General features: G+C 40.6%; 1 protein-coding gene across 13 annotated transcripts in view; it reads left to right on the plus strand.

The window, feature by feature from the left end:
- The window catches only part of LOC148871499 (uncharacterized), a 60,375-nt gene that overhangs the window by 15,438 nt on the left and 21,287 nt on the right, over positions 1-23,650 (plus strand). For 3 of the 13 annotated variants that reach the window (XM_088970950.1, XM_088970949.1, XM_088970944.1), the window contains exons 2-10: positions 1,062-1,151; positions 1,253-1,489; positions 1,757-1,978; positions 2,064-2,175; positions 8,336-8,491; positions 19,885-19,946; positions 20,030-20,103; positions 20,297-20,370; positions 20,461-20,501. In XM_088970950.1, the coding sequence (XP_088827076.1) occupies positions 1,062-1,151; positions 1,253-1,489; positions 1,757-1,978; positions 2,064-2,175; positions 8,336-8,491; positions 19,885-19,946; positions 20,030-20,103; positions 20,297-20,370; positions 20,461-20,501 (1,068 nt within the window). Of the gene's footprint in view, positions 1-1,061; positions 1,152-1,252; positions 1,490-1,756; positions 1,979-2,063; positions 2,176-8,335; positions 8,492-19,884; positions 19,947-20,029; positions 20,104-20,296; positions 20,371-20,460; positions 20,502-20,674; positions 20,751-23,650 lie in introns of all 13 variants that reach the window. The other 10 variants (XM_088970955.1, XM_088970954.1, XM_088970946.1 and 7 more) reach the window with 5 other exon arrangements.

Consider the following 23,650-nt stretch of genomic DNA (forward strand, 5'->3'; position numbering starts at 1 on the left):
CCTGCCTTCTAAAACATTGACAGACTCAAGGGGAAAAAGAAAGAACAAGGAGAGATAATTTATGGACTAGTTATTTATATTCCTTTTCAGGTAGAACATTATAAACCAAAGACCATAGGTGGTGTTTTTTAGTATTTGATATAATAGCCTCAGAAAGCCTGGAATTGTAGAAATTGTGTAAAATTGAAGTAAATGGAATGCCCTTGTTACACAAATTTTAAGTGGGCTATACTGTCGCCTGTTGTAATTACCTTTATTTTGTGATTATGTGGAACTTTAAAGTTTTATGAACCAAATTTTCTCAAGAGAACAATAGGAATTTTTTATAATTAAATTAAGTATTCATTAAGAGAAAGAGAAGTTCAGATACAAGCTTCCCATGAAGAGGCATGAGCTGCATCCTCTTCCAACAACAAGAAGAAAACAGAAAACAAAGTCAAATCAATTGAGCCTTATACAATTGTTCCATGTTTTCCCCTTACTTTGCTAGACAATCTGCCAAAGCATTTGCTGATCTCCTCACCCATTGTATTCTTACAGTCAAGCTCCTTGTCAGCCACTTGAATTTTTTAACTTCACCAGAGTATAGACTCTGGGTTCTGTAGACAACCCACTACCAGTTGTTTCACATCTAGCTGAACTATAACCTCTGCACCTTGGATGGCAGCTGACAATTCTGCCCTATTAGTGTTCCCAGCTCTTAGAGGACCAAAGTAAAGGAGAACCAGATTACCAATCTCATTCCTTGTTTTTTCATATTAAGCATCCCTTGTTTTTTTGTATTCTCTTTTATTGCTGTATTAATCATGTTTAATTTTTATTTCATATTCTATACATCCCATGATGATGATCTATCCTCAAAATATTCTTTTCTTTCCATGTCTTCATCTTACATACCATCTTCTCATCCTGTGAATGCTGCAGCTTGTCAACAACCATACATGACTTGTTTAGTTTTACTATGGATAGCATGCCTACACTCTGGCTGATATTTTTCTTGCAAATACGTTGTTCATGACTTCATGTTGTAACCTGATGTGTTTTGGTGAAATTCATTTGAGGTCTGCGGAAAACAATGTGGTACAGCTCCAGTTGAGGGCAATGACACAATTTTTCTTGGCAATATTGACAAGAAATGGAAGAAAGAAGATGTATGGTTTTGATTTGGTTATACTACTATTCATCTGTTTCTCCTATATGGAATTTTTTTTATGCATCTCAAATTCTCAATGTGAATATTTTGATGTAACAGATACTTAAGGTGTTGGAGGAAATTGGTATTGAGAAAATTGACACAGTTACAGTTATGCCTGATCCTAGTAATGCTGAGCGCAACCGCGGGTTTGCATTTATTGAGCTTGAAACTAACAGGGATGCACAAAACGCATACAAGAAACTTCAAAAGAAGGATGCTTTTGGAAAGAACCGGAATATAAGTGTTGCTTGGGCTGAACCTCTACAAGAGCCAGATGAAGAGGAGATGCTGAAGGTTTGTATCTAGTTTATCATGTGATTAGTGTTTGCTTTCAAGCATTAAATTGGTTTCGGTGTCAATGGTATGGTTGTTGAATTAGATTTCCAAGTTTGGAGTTATTTTCCCCTTTTGTACTTTAAATTTTTACGCTTGTAGATTCTTGTTTAATTATTTTCGTTTTGGGAGACACCTTTGAGGAAAGTGTCACCAGTTTGGTTAGAAGTTTCCATTAAGGCTTGCTGGACATGGCATGTTTTATTTCAGTGTCTTGCTTTTGTGCAGGTTAAATCAGTTTTTGCAGAAGGTTTACCGACTTCTTGGGACGAGGAAAAAATGAGGAAGCATTTTAAAGGATTTGGGGAGATTGAGAAAGTTGTTCTTGCACGAAATATGCATTCATCTAAGAGAAAAGACTTTGCCTTCATTAATTATACAACTCGTGAGGCTGCACTGGCGTGTATAGAGTCAATCAATAAGGAGGGGTTGATTGACGAGGGATCCAAGGTTTTCTTTTTATATATTTGTTATTTGTGTTATTACATTGTTTGCTCTTTTTTGAATTACTTGGTTTTTTCTTCTATTTATTTAGGTGAATGTAAGGGCATCACTTGCAAAACCTGCACAAAAGGGTAAGCAAAGCAAGGGGGGCTCAAAACCTATTTACAAGGATAACTCAAAAATGAAGCCAAAAGTTGCCCAACGTGAGTATCTTATTCATATTGATTACAATAATCATAAATTGATTGTTGTCCTAGTTTCTAATCTGTGAAGGTTCTCTTTGAATTTGTTGTGTTTTTTTATCCAGTTACCATGACAATATAAAGAACCTTTCAGCTGTTCTGAAGTTCATACTTTACCTCTTCTAAAAAAAAAACCTTTGGTTGTTCTGACAAATTTGAACAAAATAATTTTATGTTTCTTGCGTTTTTTATCCAGTTACCATGGCAATTTAAAGAACTCTTTGGTTCTTCTGACAAATTTACACAAAAGAATTATATGTTTCTTGTGTGTGTGTGTTTGGCATAGACAAGCTTTGGGTAGGGGTCTGGTGGTGGGATTTGTAGAGGTTAAATACAGGCTTTGGGTGATGTAGGATGAAGAGTAGGGGTAGATAATCAAGTAGACAGCTTGTTATCTTCGAAATGTAGAGTAAGAAAGTAGAAAGAATGAGGTGAACTCTTGCTGTTAGGATAAACAGCAATGAGATATGTTACTTAAGAGGATGAAATAGGTGAGGGAGAGAGGGGGAAAAGAGAGAAAATTTCTAGGAGCAATTGGAATTCAGTAAATCAAGATTTATTTCTTAAAGTAAACTCTTCTTAATTTCTTTTTGCACATGCCTTCATTTCCTTATTTGTTGGCATAGTTTTCAAGGTTCCAAGGTAAAGCTAGGAAACAAGGGGGTGCCTTGTTGCCTAGGTGATGAATTAAAGTGTATATAAACCCTAGGGTAGTTCCCTTGGTTTTATAGTAGTCGGTAGTAGTCTTTAACTAATAATTACCATAATCCTCATGAAACAAGTATTGGGTTTAGCCCAATACCAGACCCTTCCTGTACCTGTACGGGTTCCAAAATCCCAAACCTGTCAGATGCAGCAAAATGTAAAACCCAGTAGAAAAACAACAACTAGAAGTGATAAAATCTTGATGTGAAACAACATAGTTGAAGCTGGAACGATGAACACCGTACTATAGGGCTGAAATCACCACTTCTGTGGATAGAACTAGTCTTTTGGGTTTCAAAACAGTTGAAGGATCCCTCTACAAACATGATATGAGGCTTATATAGCTGCCTCCAAGCAAAATGACGCCCTAATACATAGTTTTACAGAAACACTCCCACTTAAGGTAAATGAGATTGTCCACAAGTTGTCGATATAGAGTGGCATCAGGGTGCAAGTCACCACCATCCTTAGCTTTAGATTTTGTTCCAATGGAGTGTGAACCTACTTAGAGTTTGTAAGGCAGACCTTGTTCACAAGATCAGAAGCATACTTCTATTGGTTGAAAATTACCCTTGAGATGGGTTTTAATTTCTAGACCCAAAAAATAAGTGACTGACCCTAGATCCTTCATTTTGAAGGTGTTGCTTAGAAGGAACTTCAATTCATTAATCCCATCCCTATCATCACTAGTAATCAGGATATCATCCACGTATACCAAAAGGAGTGTTAATCCTTGGCCCCGATTGAGGGTAAACAGAGAGTAATCAGAAGAACTCTACTGAAAACTGGCTTCTAGAACAATGGAATGGAAACGTTCAAACGGAACTCCGGGAGTTTGTTTGAGCCTATAAAGTGGTTTTTGAGATTGTAGACCGAGTGAGGATCATCACAGTAACCATGGGGAGGTTTCATATACACCATCTCATCTTATGCACAATTCACTAATGGCAGTAATGGCCAAAATGAGATGAACTGTAGTCATCTTGGCCATTGGAGCAAATGTTTCATCATAATAAATGCCATACTCTTGCTTGTAACCTTGTGCTAGTAGATGAACTTTGTATCTGTCCAAGGTGCCATCATATTTGAGTTTCATTGAGTAAACCCATCTACTGCCAATGAGAGATGCATCTGGAGGAGGAGGAACAAGATCCCAAGTATCATTTTCAATTAAGGCCTCAATCTCTGCATCCATAACATCTTTCCAATTCTCAACAGCCATGGCTTGTTGATAAGTCTTTGGAATATCTGTGGAGGACAAAACAACAGATGGGGGGCTATGATTTGGAGGAAAATCATAGTGGTCAGGAGGTCGAGAAATACGAGTGGAGTGACGTAAGGAAATAAGAGCAAGTGAGTCAACATGAGGATAACTTATAGTGGAAGTAACAGAAGGAGAAGGCACAAGCTCTGGTGCTGAAGATGGAGGGGGCACATGCGTGGGGGGAACTGGATGCTTCGTGTAGTAAACCTGCAACTGTTGAGGACTAAGAGGAGATCATCTGCAGAACCAAAATTATACAAAACAGAGAAGGACGGCAGAAACAACTTAACAACATGTTCAAAGGAGTCATTTTCGAGAAAAATAACATGCTGAAGTAAGCTAGGGGTGCCCCTGTTGCATCAAGAGCTCCCAACCCACTCCAGACACATCACATTCAATTTCAAAGGGAAGAATGAAGTCCGGCAGCGCCAATGTTGGAGGTGAAGTGACAACCTTCTTGAGGTTCTCGAAGGCCTGTTGAGCTTCTTCTGTCCAAGTAAACCCATCTTTTTTGAGCAGCTGGGTCAGTGGGCCAGCTAGGGAACCATACCCCTTAATAAACCTTATGTAGTAGCCCGTGAGACCCAAACACTCTCTCCGCCACTTCGCTGTGGTGGGCCTAGGCCAAGATATCATGCAACTGATTTTGTCTGGGTCAGCTATCACCTTTCCCGCCTTCACAATGTGGCCCAAGTAGTGGACCTGATCCTAGCCGAAGACACATTTGCTGGGCTTGAAGAATTCCCAAGGTGATCCATAAGTGTTCTAGATGAGTGGCCCAATCAACAATGTAGACGAGTATGTCATCAAAGGAAACAAGTATAAATTGTCTCAAAAAAGGCTTGCAAATGTCATTCATCAGGGATTGGAATGTAGAAGGCGCATTAGAGAGGCCAAAAGGCATTACCAAAAACTCGTAATGGCCATCATGTGTTCTGAAGTCCGTCTTGTGAACATCATTGGGATGCACTCGGATTTGGTGATAACCCGAGCGTAAATCCAGCTTAGAAAACACTGTGGCAGCCCTCAACTCATTTAGAAGTTCATCTATAATGGGAGTAGGAAACCGGTCCTTGATTGTTATTTGGTCGAGGGCCTGGTAATCCACACAAAACTGCCAAGGTCCATCCTTCTTTTTGACTACTAGGGCTGGTGATGAATATGGACTGGTGCTGGGCTGAATCAATTTGTGGTTCAGTATCTCCTGGACAATCTTCTCAAGTTCAGTCTTCTGGAAGCGGGGATACTGGTAGGGCCTCACATTAGCTGGTAGGGCCCTGGATTGCACACGAATGCGGTGATCTTGGGCCCAGATTGGGGGAAGCCCCTTGGGCTGCTCAAACAGTTCCTGAAACTGTTGCAATAGTTGGTTCAGTTCTGGTTTCTGGTTTAAGTTCACCGGCATAATTGGGTCTGTCATGATGAGACTCAGTTGTATAAGGACTGGCTGTTTAGCCCATTGGCAGTATTTCAGATCGGAGTCTTGGGTCCCTTTTAGCACCACCCTTGGCTTAATCCCTTGTAACATATGTTCCACTCCATTCAAATGGAACTCCATGGTGAGGTTGCTCCAGTCACACACCATGCGACCCAACTGTCGCAACCATTGCACCCCTAAGACTATGTCTGCCCCACTGAACTCCAGGGTGTATAGATCAACTGTCACCCATTTACCTTGTATCTTCAACTTCACCCCTTTACATAGACCATCACAAGTCAGCTTGTGACCATTAGCCACCTGGACTGAGAACTGTTCAGTGGAGTGCACCACCAAGCCCATTTATTTTGCTAGCCCAATATTAATAAAGTTTAAGGTGCTTCCACTATCAATTAGTATAATAACAGCCCGACCCATCAAGAGCCCCTCTACCTTCATGGTCTGGGTTGAATTTCTTACAATGGGGACCTGGTCCGAATTTCTCCTTGCAGTTGTAGCACAATCCCTTCTCGTGTTGGGCCTGCATCTTGGCCCAGGCCAACCATTTGAAGGGCATGCTACTTGGGCTCATGGGCCCACTGTTCTTCACCATTGGAGCTTCTACCTGAACCGGTGGGTTTTTTAAGAGAGAGCCAGGACCCCAGTTCATCCTCTTAAGCCGGTTGAGCTTCTCTTCTTGAATATGGGTTAGGGCAGCTGCAGTAGACAACGTCGAGGTTCGCCAAGCTTTGACCTCCAAACGAATGTCTTCCTGAAGGCCTTCCACAAAGCTTCTGATTAGGGCCTAGTCCTACCGGTGACGTGGGCCAACAGCTTCTCGAACTCAACCAAATATTCCTGAATAGTGGTGGTTTGCTTCACCTTGGACATAGGCAGATGATCCAAACCTCACACACAACTCCTCTGTAAAGGTAGACCATGTAACGTGGGGATGGGAGTTCCTGTACCACTGGAACCATGATATGGTCTCACCTTCCAGGTAGATGGATGCGATGGAACCATGATATGGCCTCACCACTCCCGTGACTGCTTCCGCCACTGGACCCTTCGCTCTCTGGTTCCTTTCCCTCATCAGTGCCTGCTTTGTCATGCTGAGCCATTATCACCTAGAGAGCTTCCTTGATGTCTCTCAGGTCTCCTTCCAACTTGTGTAAGTTAACCTCAATCTTGTCTACTCTGTCTTCCATCGAGACTGATCTGGTGTTGGGCATGGATTGATGCTTTGATACCAATTGTTGAGTTACTGCTCAACTTCAGGAGTCGGCTTCAAGGGTGACTTAACCTCCTTATAGAAGAAGAAGAAGAAGAAGATAGGGATTAACAGGGGAAAATTCTCATGATGCATTCCCTTTCTCAACTGATACTTGTAGGCTTAGCATGTGAAGCTATGTGCAGTTAGTTATTCTCAGGTCTGACGTGGCCTTCTCAGATAAACATATTGGATGGTGGGTCTAGTTGGTGAGGTCGAGTGGTCCCTGGGGTGTGTCCAGGTTTGTTTGGGTTCTGGTTTGGAGTACACCCAGCGGGTGGAGTAGGCTGGGTTCTATCAGTAATCCAGGCCCCACTGGAATGGAGGAGTGATCAGGGATGAGGAAGGTAATATATGTGCCTTCTTCTCGGGCCCAGCTGGTTCATTAACACCTAAGGAATGATCTTCTGAGGTTCAATTGTTCAAAAGGCTCTCCAGGGATATGTTGTCTCAAATTAATCGGATTAGAAGATCGACCAACAGTGCGGATAGTTTAGCCAAACAAGGGGTACATAGCACACTATGTTTTGGGATCAATTGTAATTTTGGGGTTTGGACAGTAGGTGCCTATTTGTAACCTTCACAACTATTTGTTGTGCTTCTTTAATCAATTTAATGAAATCTTATTCCTGATTATTGATAAAAAAACATAACTTAGTTACCTATCCAAAAAAAGCTATGCCATTATTTTTTAAGATCTTGCACTTGGAAGGGAACTATAATTAATCAGATCAAGCAATTAGACTGTAGAAGGTTTTTGTTCTTCCTTTCTTCAGTCTTTAGGTCTACATTTGTAGGGAGCAATAGTCAGCCGCTATAGAACAAGGTCTTAGATGGCTTGATCCCTATATACTTTTTTAGAAGCAACTCTAGTAGAGAAATTATAATCAACCGGGTACAACTTCACAAGCAGTCAATTGTAGATGGCTTCTTACCCTCTATGCCCAAATTTCTTCTTTCACAATGAGGTTTAGTGACTGAATAAATTAGTGAAGACAATAAGAAGATTGTAATATGAAGTAGGAGACATGGTTGAAGAGAATATTTGCAGAGAAACCTTCTTGTTGTCTACTTGTAGGTATGTAGAATGGTGGTCTTTCTGCACTTCTTTTATTTTAGAATCCCCCAAAATAGATATTCTGGGTGTTTTCTTCCTCTACCTTTTCTTTCTCCTTTCTTTTTTCCTCTCCATAAACATTCTCTGTGTGTGTGTGTCTCCTCCAGTGTTAGGGTTGCTTAAGAATTCTCTTGGTAATAAAGCGGTAGCCTTCCTTCAAGGAGCTTAAATAGGGATTAGGGGGACTGTGCAACCACCTCTCCACTCAAAAAGAGGGTGAACTGAGTGTGGGGCACTCTTTAAATTGTTGTTTGAAGAGTATTAAAAATCTGACCAATAAAAACATATTAAAAGTTTTATCCTGTTTATATTTGCTTTTTCTTTCATCTAACCTCTCTTTTTTATCAGGGGAAACAAATCTAAATATTTCCTCTGACAAAGGCAATGCTAAAGGAGTTTATGGGAATAGCAGAGGGGATAAAAAGTCTTCCACAACCAATGACCTTATACAAGTTCCGAGGGAGCAAGCCAATTGGAGGCCCCCACAGATAGGTTTGGTTAGAGGTATGCTTTAAAGGTTGATAACAGTTTTTTTTTTTTTTTTTGTAGAGTAAGAAAAAAGGATAAGGTTAAGAGGTGACAAGATGGCACCTCACCAAAAAGTACAATCTGATCGCTGATAAAATTCTGAATTTCAAGGGCATTACAAGATGACTCCAAGGGCGCCTTGTTGCCTTGATAACTATGCTTCACCTATCATCTTGTATAGGGGTGCTCACGGTTTGGTTAAGCAAACCATGGGCCTATTTTTCAAATCAAACCAGTAGTACCGTTTTTTTGAATACTGTGAACCAAAACCAAACCAAATCCAATTGGTTAACCAATTGATCGGTTTGGTTTTCCACTGGTTTGGTCCATCGCTTTTTTGGTTTTTGGTATTTATAATATATATATCAAAAACAAATATATAAATATATAATAAAAGACTAGAAATAAATGCAATATTATTAAATTATAAATAATAAATAATCTGTTATATATTTTATATTTAATGAATATATATATTCATTTATGATATATAGATAATATAAAATATATATGAAAAATACGTATAATATGCATAAATATATATAATCTATATACTGGTTAGTTTTGAAACTGAGCTGACCGGTTTGGTTAACCAGAATTTTTGGTTTGGTTTCATCGGATTGGTTCTGTTTTTTTTTTTTTTGGTTTTTGATGATCACCCCTATTCCTGTACACCCTATGGTCCCATAACAAGATCACACCCTAGGGTCCCATTCCCTGCTGCTCCTTCCTCGAATCTCCTTCAGGTTTGAATTGCGGGAAACCAGATTTGTTTCTCGTAACAGAGCTGCCTTTTGATTTTATGACCTGATTCCGAACCTGGTCGCTGTTCTTAATTTTTCTCCCTCAAGCCCCTAAACTTCTACTCAAACCCCTCATCAACCCTTACGTGGCCACTGATGCAATTTGAGCTCCGTCTCATTACAGATCTTCTCCCAGTTTCTCCTCCTCACCCCCTTCTTCATTCCAGCCTCTGTTCTTTGCTAGGATTTATGCTCTCTTATTCTTCTCTTCCCTCTTGGCCTTCTTAATCTTCTCGAAAGCCCTTCTTGCGAAGTCTTCCCCTCCCCAGAAAAACAAACCCAGAGATTTGCCCACTTTCACCCCCTTTTCAACCATTGTGTTAACTTCTAAACTACCATTGTGAAGCCCTTCTAAGTCCCCTTGTCCCTGTCATTGTTCCTTCTCTCCCCCCTCTCTTTCTCTGGACACCTTTTCCTAATCTCCTCCCTCCCTTCTCCCCTTCTGTTTCCGTAACAAGACCCCCAACTTTTCTTTTCCTGTTAAACACTATTACCCCCACTTCCTCCACGGCCTTCCACTTTCTATCGCCAGCCCCTTCTTCTCTAAACTTGTTTCTTTTGTGCTCCACCGCCTCAGCCAAGAGGATACGAGTATTAGGAGAACCTACCTCTTTCTCAAGCTGCTCATCCTCAGGCCTTTCTGGCTCTTCGTGCTCGCTGTATCATCATCATCATCATCATCATCAACATTCACCGATGCCTTCATCCACTGACTGTCATTTTATTGAGATTGTTGGCACTCCCTTTGCTGGAGGAGGAGAACTGGACAACGGTGGTGCAGGACTCACTGTACTTTACCTATCAATGGTTACGGCATCCTCCTTTTGAGAAGCAACAACCTTCCTTAGATTTTTCTGTCCTTGTAGAACTTTTTCTCTAGTGTTTTATCTTGCCTTCTGCTCAAACAATACCTCTTCCTTGTTGTACCTCCACCTTCTTCTCATCTCCTTCGAATCTGTATATCGCCCACATCCAGTTTTCGTCCTGTTTTCTTGGATCTTCTCTGCCTTCCAAATTTTCGAAAGATAGATTTCCTTTCAACTGTACCCTTACCTCTCCTAATCCCCAGCCCACTCTAGACATGGCCCCCTTGGAAATTATTAAAAGCTCCTCTTCTTGGCCTGTGGGCACCATGCAAACTTAAAACCTCAATGGGTTCCTCATCTTCCTGTGCTGTTTCTTCTCCCCCTGCTCCCAACTCTCATATTTCCCTTTGTTTTCTATACTCTCTGCCTCCTCTCCTTCCATGTGGCCTTCCTTATTAACTCCTCCTTTGGTTTATTTGAAATACACGATTGCCCTTCTTCCTCCTTGCCTCATCCCCTTCTAACTCTGAATGACCCTTCACCTTTTCACCGTTTGCACTGTTAACTCTGTCCCTACTATCACACCTTCCTCCCTTTCACCTGAAACCTTGCTTTTCCCACTATCCTCTTGATTCCCACTATCCTTAATTCATAGCCTTCCCTTGTGAATAACAACTTCATTCTATTTGGATGTCAACGATATTCCCTACTTCTACCAGTAGTCTGGCCATATCTAATCTATACCAGCTCCTATTCTTATCGTCAGATTTCAAAAACCTCCCATTGAACTTCCTATCTCCTTAAACAGAATGATACTTCATGCATGTAATGGTATTCCAACCACAGTGATCCCAATTGCCCTTCTCTTCCTCTTTCCTTCTTTGTTCAAGGAACCTTCTACAGGAAACCACCACTGCAGTCTGAGGTCAAGGTCCCTCTCCACTCTTGGTTATGCTTCAAGCACCTTCTCGGCCCAATCTATACAGTGGAACATAAAGAGTTATAGTCCTGCATTCAACTTCCTAACCCCCACAACCTTGTTATGTCCCCATTTAAAACTCGCCCAGGCTTCCACCTTGTTTACATCCAGATCCAGTCCAACAAAACTTCCTACCAGACTGGCATTCAACACCCTCATCCTTTCCTCCACTTCCCCACCCTCAACACATGGTTTTCAAACCGTCGTTGACCTGGACGGTTGGACCATTTGGCCCTGAAGCCTCCCAGGCAACCGGTTCCATTTCACCCCTGACCCGGTCTTTTACCCATAAACCATTGATTTTGTCAGTGACTCGTGACCTGAGTGGTTGAACCATCAACCCATTTGACCCGTACAACAGTTTTTGACCATTTTTTTTGTTTTGATTTTTTTATTTTTTAAATTGCAATAGGCCATCCATTCGGACTGGATGGTTGAACTGCTGACCCAGAAACTGGTGGCCAAAGCGGTTCTGGTTCTGGGTTGGTTTTTAAAACATTTCTTAACCCCACATCTCTCCTTTTTCCCTCCCTCATCCTTTCTTCCTTTCATTCATCCTGGAGGATTATTTCTTTTTTACTCTTTACCTTTAACATTATAACATTATCTAACGCATACTCTTAAAATTCCTTGTTGAGCTGTTTTTTTCCTACCTTAAAATGCCATCCTTTTTATACAATGCACAGTAAAATGAGACAGCTGAAAAAGAGATGAAAATAATTACAAGGTAGCTTGTAGTAGTTGTCTTTTGCAGAGTGTCAGCTACAAAGAAGGTTAAAAGTCTAGCTCAAAGGATCAAAGGGCTGATGGGGAGAAGTTTTTAAATTCTAGGTTGGAAATGGAACCAAGCCTGTCTAACATTTTTGTGCCAGGGTCTGTTGAACAGATAAGGGAAGATTCAATTTGAACGAGAGCCACTAGGCCAGCTGGTACTGACCCTGTAGCTTTGATACCAGAGTTCTTGTTCTGGGTAGCAAGGTTGGGCCAGTTGCAACTGTTTTTGGCCTCCTGTTATTGGGCCTGATAAATCTGAACTTCTGAAGTTGTTACAAGGTCACATGACATTTTTAGTGAGCCTGTGAGGGGGAGGGTTACATGAGCGTGTTTGCAGTGGAGGAAATTTTTGAACAGGATCTTGTGTCGAAGGAAAAGAAGGAATCTTTGTTCTAGAGCTGAAGCTTTGAGCTTTTTGGGTGTTGTCACGAATAAGTCTCTCTTGAAGGAGAACTAGGAGCAGGCTAAGGAGTGCCTTGGGTTAGAATCCTTGGAGCCCTTGAACAACAATCCATGTCCTGTCTTTTTGTTTGAGGTTTGCTGTTGTGCGTCTTCGGGAAATACTTTAAGGGAGGTGCAGAGGTAAGTATGGAATAATAGGACAGGGCCAGAGGAGCAATTATGTCTGAAGATGCAGGCAGGGTTAGGGAGGAAAACCAGAATACCAAAATTTTACTTATTGAGCTAAGAATGACTTTGGCTTTGACCATTAAAGGCTCAGTTTTGATCTTTGATGTCAGTGACTTGAATAAGCAAAATGAAGAAAAAGTTTGCTCCATTGACAATGAATTTCCACTAAGGCAAGGGGTCTCACCAAACCATCCCACTGTGACAACTTCTTTTTTTTGGAAATTTAGGGGTGGATTTAGGAAGGAAAAAAGAAAAAAATGTTAGAAGGGAATGCTAAACCTTTGAGGATTGAGGCTGAGTTGAGAAAGGCCAAAACTCCAAACAATGGACAATTAATTCATGTTTCACAAGTTTTTCATCAATTGAAGGAAGGCATTTTTTGGGAATGGTTCTTGCTGCAAATTCAAGAGGACATATAAGAGAAGGGTTTCAGATGCCAAAAGTAAAGAAAAGAACTCTGCTGCAAGTAATTCATGAAAATTTGAAGTTTGATGTTGAAAAAATGGTTGTGGGATTTCTTCATCCAGGTTAATTAGAAAGATCCTTGCAAAAGGAAGTGGAGGGAAGGGACAGGAAGCTGGTTTAGGGAAGACAACAAGGTGAAGAGAAAAAAGTAGAGGGAAAAGAGATCTCAAGAGGAAGATAATTCTGATGAGGAGCAAGAAGAGGAGGGAGAGTTGTTGTACAGAGTTAGAAAGGTAGAAAAGAAAGTAGATGTGGCAAGGTAGTGGAAACTGAAGTCCAAACAAACAAGGCTTTAGGACTTTGGGTGTTTGGAGGGGAAGAAATGATAAGGAAGCTGTTTAAGGACCTGGAGGATAGATATTCGATGATTGAGGAAAGGTCTGAAAAGGATTTCTGAGGGGTATGTTATTTGCAAGGACCTTATTGGGGTGGGGCCTGCTAAAAGGGTTGTTGGGTCTTGATTGGGTTCAGAGATTTCTTTTATCCTTTTGGTTTTTTGTTGTCTTCATTTCTTCTGTAATTAAAAAATAGGATTGAAGGGTTGTGTTTTGGTGGGTCTTGGGTGTTATTTTGGGGGTGATATCTTGTCACCTGTTTGTTTATCTCTCTCTCCATTTTAATACGAGTTTTCTTTTCTATCTATTACCAAAAAAATTATGATGTTTGCAAGTTGAGATTCACAACTCTTTATTTACCATCAACGGGAAATAATAATAATGCAATAGTACTTAATCATCACTTCTATCTTCAGATATGTGAAACATAGACCATTTCATTGGTCCTTTAGATGGATAACCATGGCTGCTCTTTGTGTTCTAGGATTGAGTTTTGTCAAGTTTGTTTTCCTATCCATGAAATAATTCTTGGCAAAGAAACCAATGCAAGCAATGTTAAACATTTAAACTGTTTACCATGGTTTTATTACTCAGCTAGTATAATTAAAGATGAAATCCTAAAAGGCCTCAACACATATGAGATAATGAGAAGGCACCAAGAAGGAACAAAGGGAGATTCGAACCGACGAGATGAGGGGCGACAGGGAGTTCAAAGTAGCAGGAAAGTGGCGAGCGGAGCTGGGGATTGAGACAAAGAGGTTTAGGTTTGAATAGGCAAGATCAAATGGTTACGTATTGAAGATGCGAGAAGGAAACAAGGCGACCATATTTTTACCCAATGATGCTATTCTGTGGGCGAAGGGTTTTCTAGACGGAGCGCTCAATTCCATTAAGGTAGTGGGTTGGAATAACTCCATGGCAGTGCCAGGGAAGAAACTTGAAGTAGAAATAAGAAGGAACATGGAGGGGTGGTTTGTTACAGTCATTTCTCTTAGTTGAAGTAGAACTAAAAAGAAAACAACTGATGTGTAAGGGAAACATTAGTTGGGTTGGGTAACTTTTGCAGAGAAATTGAGGTCATTTCTCTTAGTTGTAAAACAGGAGGAAATAGAGGAAGGGGAGCAACTTGGTAGAGGCAACAAAGAGAAAGATCAAGAGAATATAGGGGAGGGGAATGAAATTGAGGTGTATAAATCCAATGAGGAACAGAATGCTCCGAACCCTGGTATTGCGGTGGTATCTTTAACTGGCAGCCACAGAGTGTTAGTTGAAGTTGGGAATGCTATATAGAAGAAAAGAATGGTATTAATGGTGAAAGAGGGAGTGAAGGACTGGACAAAAATTTTGGATGCAGTCGCATCGAGAGTAGAACCTGCCATGGAGGTGATGTTGCTTTCGTTTACAGACCGGAAAGCTATTCTTGACGTCAGCGAGCTGGAGTTAAGCTTCAACACGAAATCAATAGACGGGGTCTGATTTAGATCCAAAATTGGACACCAATCTGTAATGAGGTAGAACTCAAAGAAGGAAGCTATCGGTTGAAGTTGCTTGGGCTTCCCTTGTGGTATGAGCCAATACTTGAACAAATTGGACGCAATTTGGGGGGAGTCTTACTGGAAATAAACCAAAGGGATCTGGGCACAATCGAGGTTTGAGTGGTAAGAATCAAGTAAGAAGACATGGCCCAATCATTCAAAGTTTACTCTGGGGGAGCCTGGTATCGCGTGTGGGTGGCATCAGAGATTGAGGTATCATGGTGGGGAGGGACTCCAAAAGTTGAAGACGATGCCAAGCTGGCAAGCTGGGGGACATGTGGGCAGAGGGGAATGGGGGAGGAAAAGGAAATGACTAGAAAGGTTAAAATGGAAAAGATCCAGTTAAATCGGGTAGACTAACCGACAAGTCAGCCATTTAAAGTAATTAATTCAAAATTTTTTGAATTAGACAAAAACAGGGTGGGTGGGTTATCCTATGCTGACATGGTTAAAAAGCCCAAAGGTTGTGGTTACACAAACCGTCTAACGAGGTCTGAACCAGCTGGGCCAGTGGGTGGTCTAAATGGGTAAGTGTTATAAGAGCCCACGTGACTACTTAAGCGGTCACGTGGGGCGGGCAAAGCTAGCGGTGGGGAAGGGGACTATAGATAGGGAAGTTCGTTTATCATCGTCTAGCTCAAGTTGGTTCGGTGGAAAGGTGATGCAGGTGTGAAACCAGATCGGGAGAATGCCCTACAGTGGTCTTCCTGTCCAAACTACATTACTCCTAATGAAGCCCATTACTCCGTTGAGTACCCGAACCCCAGGTATGCAAGGGAGAGACTAGAAGAAAGTGAGGGAGAAGATGAAGGCTGGGTGGAGTGTTCTGAGGAGGACGAAGAAAGTAGTGACAATTCCGATGAAAATACCAGCATAGGAAGTGTGAATGACGAAATAAGTTGCAATGTGGAGATGGTAGGTCACATAGGCTATAAGTGGGGAAATTAAATAGGGAAATTGTAAGGAAGTAGGGATTGAAGGTTCTTCGAGATTTGAATACCCTCTAGAGGCTCGGGCTGTGCAAGATGCCAATAAGGAATCAAACCAAGGAAACCTAAGGCCGAGCGGAAATATATTGGAAAAAGGAAAGCTATAGGGTGACAAAGAGGATCACTATGTTGATCGTGAGACAGATTCGTACTCCCACCAACCGAAGGAGACAGACAGAAATTGGATCCCGACACAAGGTTGGGGAGGAAACAATAACCAGCCCCACATCCCACCTCTTGAACAAACCCAAGTAATCTTGTGGATTTGGTTTTTTCTACTGTTGAATGCTCTTTGTCTTGTGTTCCGGATTCCATTCCCATGCAAAGTCCGACAGTACGAGGAAAAGCAGTTAGTCCAGACGAATGCCATTCTAGGGGCATGGAGGGGAAGGATCAAGAATAGGAAGGTGTGGGGAATAATTGAAAAAATTTTCACTGAGGTTGAGCAATTTGTTTTTCAGAGAGAGGACAAAATCAAAGCACCAAGGAATGATCTTGTTGAGTGGGAAGTGTTAGGGGGGTAGTGGAAGAAACACCTAGTAGAGAGGATTCTATAGCAGAATTCGTTGGAAAACTAGGATGCAAGGTGAAGAACTTGAATGAACTAAAATCTGGGTTACAAAAGAAAAAGGAGGAGAGAAAATTGAAGAACAGAAAACTAAGCGAAGTGGAGAGGTTAAGAAGAGATGTGGAGGGAGACAAACAGTTTGGGGTAAGAGGAGATGGGAGGGAGGGAAGTAGAGGCTTAATGTAGGAGGGTGGAAGAATAAAGGTGTAAATGAAGATATTAAGTTGGATTCTGAGCGGCTTGGGGAGTGCAAGGAAAAGAGCAATGATTAAAGATGTGATCAAGAGGTGTGATCCGGATATGGTACTAATTCAGGAATCCAAAAGAATGGATTTTGATGCTAGATGGGCAAAGAGTGTATGGAGAGCCAGCGGGATTGATTGGGCAACTGTCCCATCATGGGGGGTTCAGGAGGGATTGTAACATTGTGGAAAGGGGAAGTGTTCGAAGGAGTGGAGGAGTTTATTGGAAAATATTCAATATCAATGAAGTTTAAGCAACCTGGGGATGGTTTTGAGTGGGTGTTAACAAATGTTTATGGACCAAACAATTATAGGGAGAGAAGGCAATTGTGGAAGGAGTTGGGTGATGTACGAGGCCTTGGGGTGTGGGTGGGGATTTCAATGTGGTTAGGTTTACAGAGGAAACCTACAACCCTAATTGGCGAGTAACAACAAGCATGAGGAAGTTTAATCTTTTTGTGGATACTTTTGAGCTTAAGGATATCCCATTAGCCCAAAAGACCTTCACCTGGTCCAATCTCCAATCGAACCCGATTTTCTCAAAACTGGATTGGTTTCTATTCTCAACAGATTGGGAAGAACATTGGGGAAACCTAATGTCTAGAGCTCTCCCGAGATTGACATAAGATCTTTGGCCCATTGTGATTTGCAAGGAGGAAAGGAGTGGTGGACCTACCCCCTTTAGGTTTGAAAATATGTGGTTACTTCACCCAAGATTTACACAGAGTCAAAGACTGGTGGGATTGGTGCCACCCTTTAGTGGATTGGGAAGGTATGCGATTTCATAAGAAACTTCAATACCTGAAAGTTAAGATTAGGGAGTGGATCCAATTGGAGTATGGAAGGGTAGAGGAAGCGAAAAGGTCGCTGATGGACCAACTTGAGGTGTTGGACCTAAAAGAAGAAAAGGGGATTTTCTAAAGAGGGAGAAAAAGAATAGAGAGAGAGCTTGAGGAGGCAGTTGGAAGAGTTGTTGTTTAAGGAGGAAATAAGCTGGAGGCAAAAATCCTGATGCAAGTGGCTAAAGGAGGGTGACAGAAACACAAGATGTTTTCATTCAGTGGCAAATGGCAGGAGGAGGAAAAATTCCATCTCTAGATTGGAAGTTGATGGGTCAGTCTTGACTACCCAGGATGAGATAGCAGGGGCACTTATAGAACATTTTAAGTCCATCTTCAGAAGGCCTCTAAATGGGAGGGCGTGGGTAGAAGGGATGGATTGGCCAGATGTAGGGGCAGAAAACAGGCAATGATTGGAAAGAAGATTTGAAGTGAAGGAAATCAGGGAGGCAGTATTTTCTATGGACAAAACAAAAGCTCTAGGCCCAGATGGTTTCACAATGGCGTTTTATCAAGACTGTTGGGATACTTTGGAAAGGGACATAATGCTAATCTTTGATGAGTTCTACAGAAGGGGTGTAATTAATCCTGGCTTGAACTCTACCTTCATTGCATTAATTCCATAAAGTTTTGGGAACAAATTTGGTTAGGGAATGCCCCTTTAAAGGACCAATTTCCATCTTTATATGCCCTATCTGATCTGAAAAATGAGCCTAACTCTTCTTTCCTTGTCCCTTTTTCTTCCAACTTTGGGTTTGGTTGGAATCTGGGGTTAAGAAAGGCTGTTAGAGATACTGACCTGAACAGCATTTCGTCTCTCATTGGTCTTCTCAAATGTATTTTCTTGGATCCCACAAAGGAGGCACCAGAATTTGGACACCTAATCCCTCAGGCCTGTTCTCTTCTGCTTCTTTCTTCAAAACGTTAACTGAGCCGATCAGTTTGTTGGACCCCCTTTCCTTGTTAAAAGATCTGGGGTAAGCCAATTCCTCCTAGGGTTGGGAGTTTTTGTTGGGAAGCGTTTCTGGAAAGAGTCAACACTAGTGATCTGATTCAAAAAAAGAGACCCAAGACATGCTTATCCCCACACTGGTGTGTTCTCTGTAGAGCCGATGGGGAAACTGGTTTCCATATGTTGGTCTCTTGCCAGTATGCAAGAATGATTTGGGAATGGGCACTTTCCCTTTTTGGGTGCAGTTGGCTCCCTCCTAGGAGCTTGCAGTTGTTATTTTCTTCTTCTTTCTTCAGGTGGCAGTGGAAAAAAAGGCAGGATTATGTGGAGATGCCTAAGGGCTGCAGTTTGCTAGTCTTTGTGGGAGGAAAGGAATTCAAGGAGTTTTTTTCTGGAAAAGAGAGGAGTGCTGAAGAATTGATAGACCTGATACATTTCAGGGTAGTACAGTGGTTGAAATCCTCGGTTGTTTAGATATTTCACTGTCGATGACTTGCTTAGAAAGTGGGGTGAGATTGCCAAGTGTAACCAGATCAAAACAGACCTGAGAATTTCATGGAGTCCCCCACCATCCAGCTTCATAAAACTGAACTTTGATGGGAGTAGCAGAGGGAATCTGGGACCTTCAGGTATTGGGGGTGTGTTTAGGGATGAGAATGGGTCAGTCTTAGCTCTGTTCTCAGGCCCAATAGGGATGGGGGAATCTATCAGAGCTGAGATCTGCGTAGCTGTGGAAGTGCCCAAAAAGCGAAAGAGATGAAATGATGAATATCAGAAAACTTATAATTGAAGAGAATTCAGAGGTGGTAGTAGGGTGGATGAAAGAACATAAGGCTGGTCTATGGGGGTATAGAAATAAAAAGAAAAAGTTTAAGTGGCTGGTCAAGGACATGGAAGTGAAGTTCAGTTGGGTGAAGAGATCTGCTAACCCATTTGCTGATGAGTTAGCAAAGATTGGGGTGGTTAGGGAAGCTTTACTTTGGGTTTGTAATTTTAGACTTTGTTTGGGGTTTTGTTCTCACTAGGGGGACTTAAGAATTTTTACCTCCCTGCTTGTACTATATTGGCAGTCTAATTAATGAAATTGTTGTTATTGTAACAAAAAAACTCAGCTATGCAAAATCAATAATTCAGTATTCATGTTCAGTTTTTCATTTATGAGTTTGAGGTTTTTTAGTCACCTATTATGGATTTGAGGAAAATAAGATTTTTTTTTAATCTCTTTTTAAGAGAAAAATCCCTCAAATGCTATTTCAGTGTCAATGTCCATATATATGCTTGGGTGCACAGTGTTTTCATATTCCATAAGCATAGAATGAAACTGCCAGCATTTATATTGGAATTATGCTCCCTTTTTCTTCCTATTGTTGTCTTCTGGTTAAAATGATTGAAATTAATACAAGGAATAACTTGTGAGGATTTTGATATGCGGATACCTGATTGTCTTTCCAGGCTTTGTCAATCAAGATTATGCATACCCCATGTCTGGAGTGAAGCGTCCATTTTCTGCATTGGTAACTCCCAGTTTTAATAAATTAATGTACTGATGTAGTTATAGAACACTTGGGATGATCGCTAAGTTAACTTGGTGTTGCAGGATGATGATATGCAATATCTAGATCGGAGAGTGTATCCTTGTGTTCATTTGGATAGTTACTTCCCGGGAACAAGGTTTTTCTTGTTTAGTTTGTTCTTGCACTAGGCATATGATAATACCTTCTGTTTTTTAATATGCTTGGAAAAGGATAAATGGATAATCTAGTTTAACATTTGATTTCTGATTTGTCCTCACCAAGTTGATTGTTTGTTTCAGTGTGTATTGTTGATTTTTAAATACTAAAGAAATTCTGTTCTTGCTGTTTAGTTATGGTGCACTCTCCCAGGGTGGGGGGACATCCTTGCCCTATTATCAGCAATCAAACATTGGTCATACATCAGGTATACTGACATGTTGCATCAATTCTGTTCTCGTGAAAATCTCAGTTCTAAACCTGTAATTGACTTTGCCTTCATCTTGTCATTTGTCAGGCACAGTTTATGGCGCTTCAGAGTATTCAAGTTATCTCCAGGTATAGGTTATAACATCTTTGTACTCTGACGGTTACTTTTAATCCATGCCACTGTTTGGTTGTAGTCTTGTAGATGGGAGTTGTGGCTTGTTTATTTAATAGGATTTGAAATGAAGCCTGCTGGCCCACAGGCTAACCCATGTAACCCAAACTTGATCATTTGGATTTGCTAGATGGTTAGGCCTGGCTTGCACCAATTTTCAGCTACGCTTCAGCCTCTGAGTGAACTCACTCTGTTCCAGCAGTGTGGTGTGTCTAGCCTTTTTCTCTTGTTTTTAAGAAGAAATTAAATCATAACCCAATAAATGGGTCCATGCCTTTTTTATTTTTATGTAGACCATCTGACCATGTTCAATTCTTCCAACATATTGACATAGAATTTCTTTTACATGCATTATACAGTTCTTTATTTTCATATTGATAACCTGTTGAAATGCAACAACTGGGAATAACAATTTTAATGAAAATTAGTTGGAAAGATGCAATTGATGATGAAAAGGTGTAAGTAGGTTGGAAGTTAGACGAGATCTTTTGCTTAAAATTGGGGAAACGAATAAAAATGGAGTGGTGGTGGCACATTAATATGAGAAATTGAACTTATCATACAGGCCAATCCAATCATCCAATTGCTCCCCTTTTCTGATTGATGGTCGGGATTGTTTAATCCATTCATGTGGCTAAAATAATGTCTCCTAGAAATAAGCTGGAGTGAGTTGTTGGATAACTTTATTATTCTTCTATTTCTATTTAACCTTCTCATCCAGTTGCTCCCCTTTTCTAATTGATGGTCTGGCATGCATATACCTTGGCTGAACCCAAACAGCTAGGATCCAGACATGTGGAAGTGAAAGGGGACTCAAAAGTAGTAATTTAAGGGCAGCAAACAGCAGCCATACCCCACGGACGTTTAAACGTGTGATTAGGGAAGTGGAGAAGATTGCAAAGGAGATTGAGGCTGAATTTAAATGGGTCCGAAGAAGTGCAAATGGGCTATCTGATGGTTTAGCGAAACAGGGGGCATTGAGACGGCAATTGTTTTGGGATGCACTGTAATGAGGGGATAGAATAGAGTGATTAAAGGGGATAAACAGTCCGATCACCAAGTTGTATAAACTGTTTACAGTCTGAATTTTAATAAAATTCATGTTTACTGATAAAAAAACCCCCTTATCCAAGGGGACGCACTAGATACCCTATTGGATACTCCAGCATCCCACCATTCCCAGAGAGCCCATGCTAACCACCACCTTATGCCACAATTTCTCAGTTTCTTGCGGAAATCTCCACAACCACTTACCAATAGAGCCATGTTCTTTTCTTTCATTCTACTCCTCATCTTGTGTGGTCGTTGGTTGCGTATACACATGACAATATCATTTCTAGTCTTGCCACCATCCATGTTAACATCCTTGTCAAGTTACACATGTTCTTTTAACATATTTTCTGACTGCCAAACATTTTGTCCCATATAGCAATGTTAGGCAACATCTTTTACTTTCTCCTTATAGGTGAGTGATCCAAGGTATTGAAAGTTTTTAGTGTGGGATGTTTCCTGATTATCAATTTTAATTGAACTACCACTGTTACTACTATTTTTACTAAAATTGCAATACATGAATACGGTCCTAGTCTGACTTCTCTTGAAATCTTTTGATTCTAAAGTTTCTTTCCATTTTTCTATCTTTGCATTCAACCTATCTTTGGTCTTATCAATCGGCACTATATCATCAGCAAGCAATGTATACCATCAGACCTCTGGTAAATGTATAGTTAGTTCATTGAAATGTTAGTTTTCTTGTCCCCCTATTTTCTAATTCATTAAATACCAAATGTTGATCTCTTCTCTGTTCCCTAAACTTCTTCATCAATCTCTAAAACGATATATTCCATAGTTGATCTCCTTGATATTGATCCAAATTGGTTTTTGATATGTTTGTTTCATATCATAATTATTGCTCAATGACCTTTTCCTAAAGTTTTGTACTGAGTTATAAACTCAGAACAGCAACAAATCATGTATATTTGCAGTAGAAAAAAAATAAAGAAGAATAAAACTGTTCTGAAATCAGAGGAAAAGAAAAGAGGGAGAAAAAGAAACAGGTTGGGAGAAAGCAATTGTAGGGATTCTTACTTTCACCCTAGTCACTTTTATTATTCTTTATAATTTACAATGAGTAAAATAACTTCTCTGCTCCTTAACTAGAAGTAGCAATAAGAAAAGATAAAACGTGAATAAGATTGTTGCCGAGCAGGCCCATTAAATAATCAACCCATAACTAAATAAAAATAAAAATAAATAAAGTTGTAGGCCCATATTTCAACACACACTCATAGATATCAATCATGCTCATTTTGCCTAATGCCCTTTTGTATTAAACTTAGGAATAGATGTCTTCCGATTGTTGATTTATCTTAATAAATTTAAGAACTACATCACTAACAAGAACCTTCTCTTTTATGAAATGTCAATCTATCTCTATATGCTTCATCCTTTCATTCTACACCGGGTTGTGATAAATGTTAATTGCATGTTGGTTGTCACAATATAGAATCAAAGGCTTCTGTTTAGGTATTTGTAGTTCCTTGAGGAGAGAATGCATCCAAATAGCTTTAGATACTCCGTGAGCCATAGCTCTACACTTGACCTCTACATTCAATCTTGCAACAACCGTTTGCTTCTTACATCCGGGGAATATGAAGAAGAAAAGGTAAGAATTTCCTCAACAACACTCCTCATATGCCCTTGAGCAAAAAAGGTAACATCCATTGAAAATTCCTTGTCCTAGGCTCCTAGCAATAGGGTCATAGCCACAATATCTCTTCTAATCTTGTGCGTATCTCAAGAAGATAACACTTTACTGCAGCCTTGGGATCAAATTTGTCCTGAGGAGACCAAGAATATGAACAAAACAGGTGTGCTGAAAAACACGGGGAGGTATAGGAAACAAATCACCAAGATCTAAATGGAGTCTTAAAACCTAGAATCCGTGAAGGTATTTTTTTTTATGAGAAAGACAACAGTATGAATAGCATCTCACCAGAATTGTATCGGAATATGGCTACTGAAAATCATGGTTCTAGCTACCTTAAGAATGTGCCTACTCTTTCTCTCGGCCACACTATTTTGTTAAGGGTGTAACCACAAGAAC

This window comes from Nelumbo lutea, chromosome 2 (assembly GCF_056320005.1).
Source record: "Nelumbo lutea isolate HS-2025 chromosome 2, American lotus-T2T, whole genome shotgun sequence".
NCBI lineage: Eukaryota > Viridiplantae > Streptophyta > Magnoliopsida > Proteales > Nelumbonaceae > Nelumbo > Nelumbo lutea.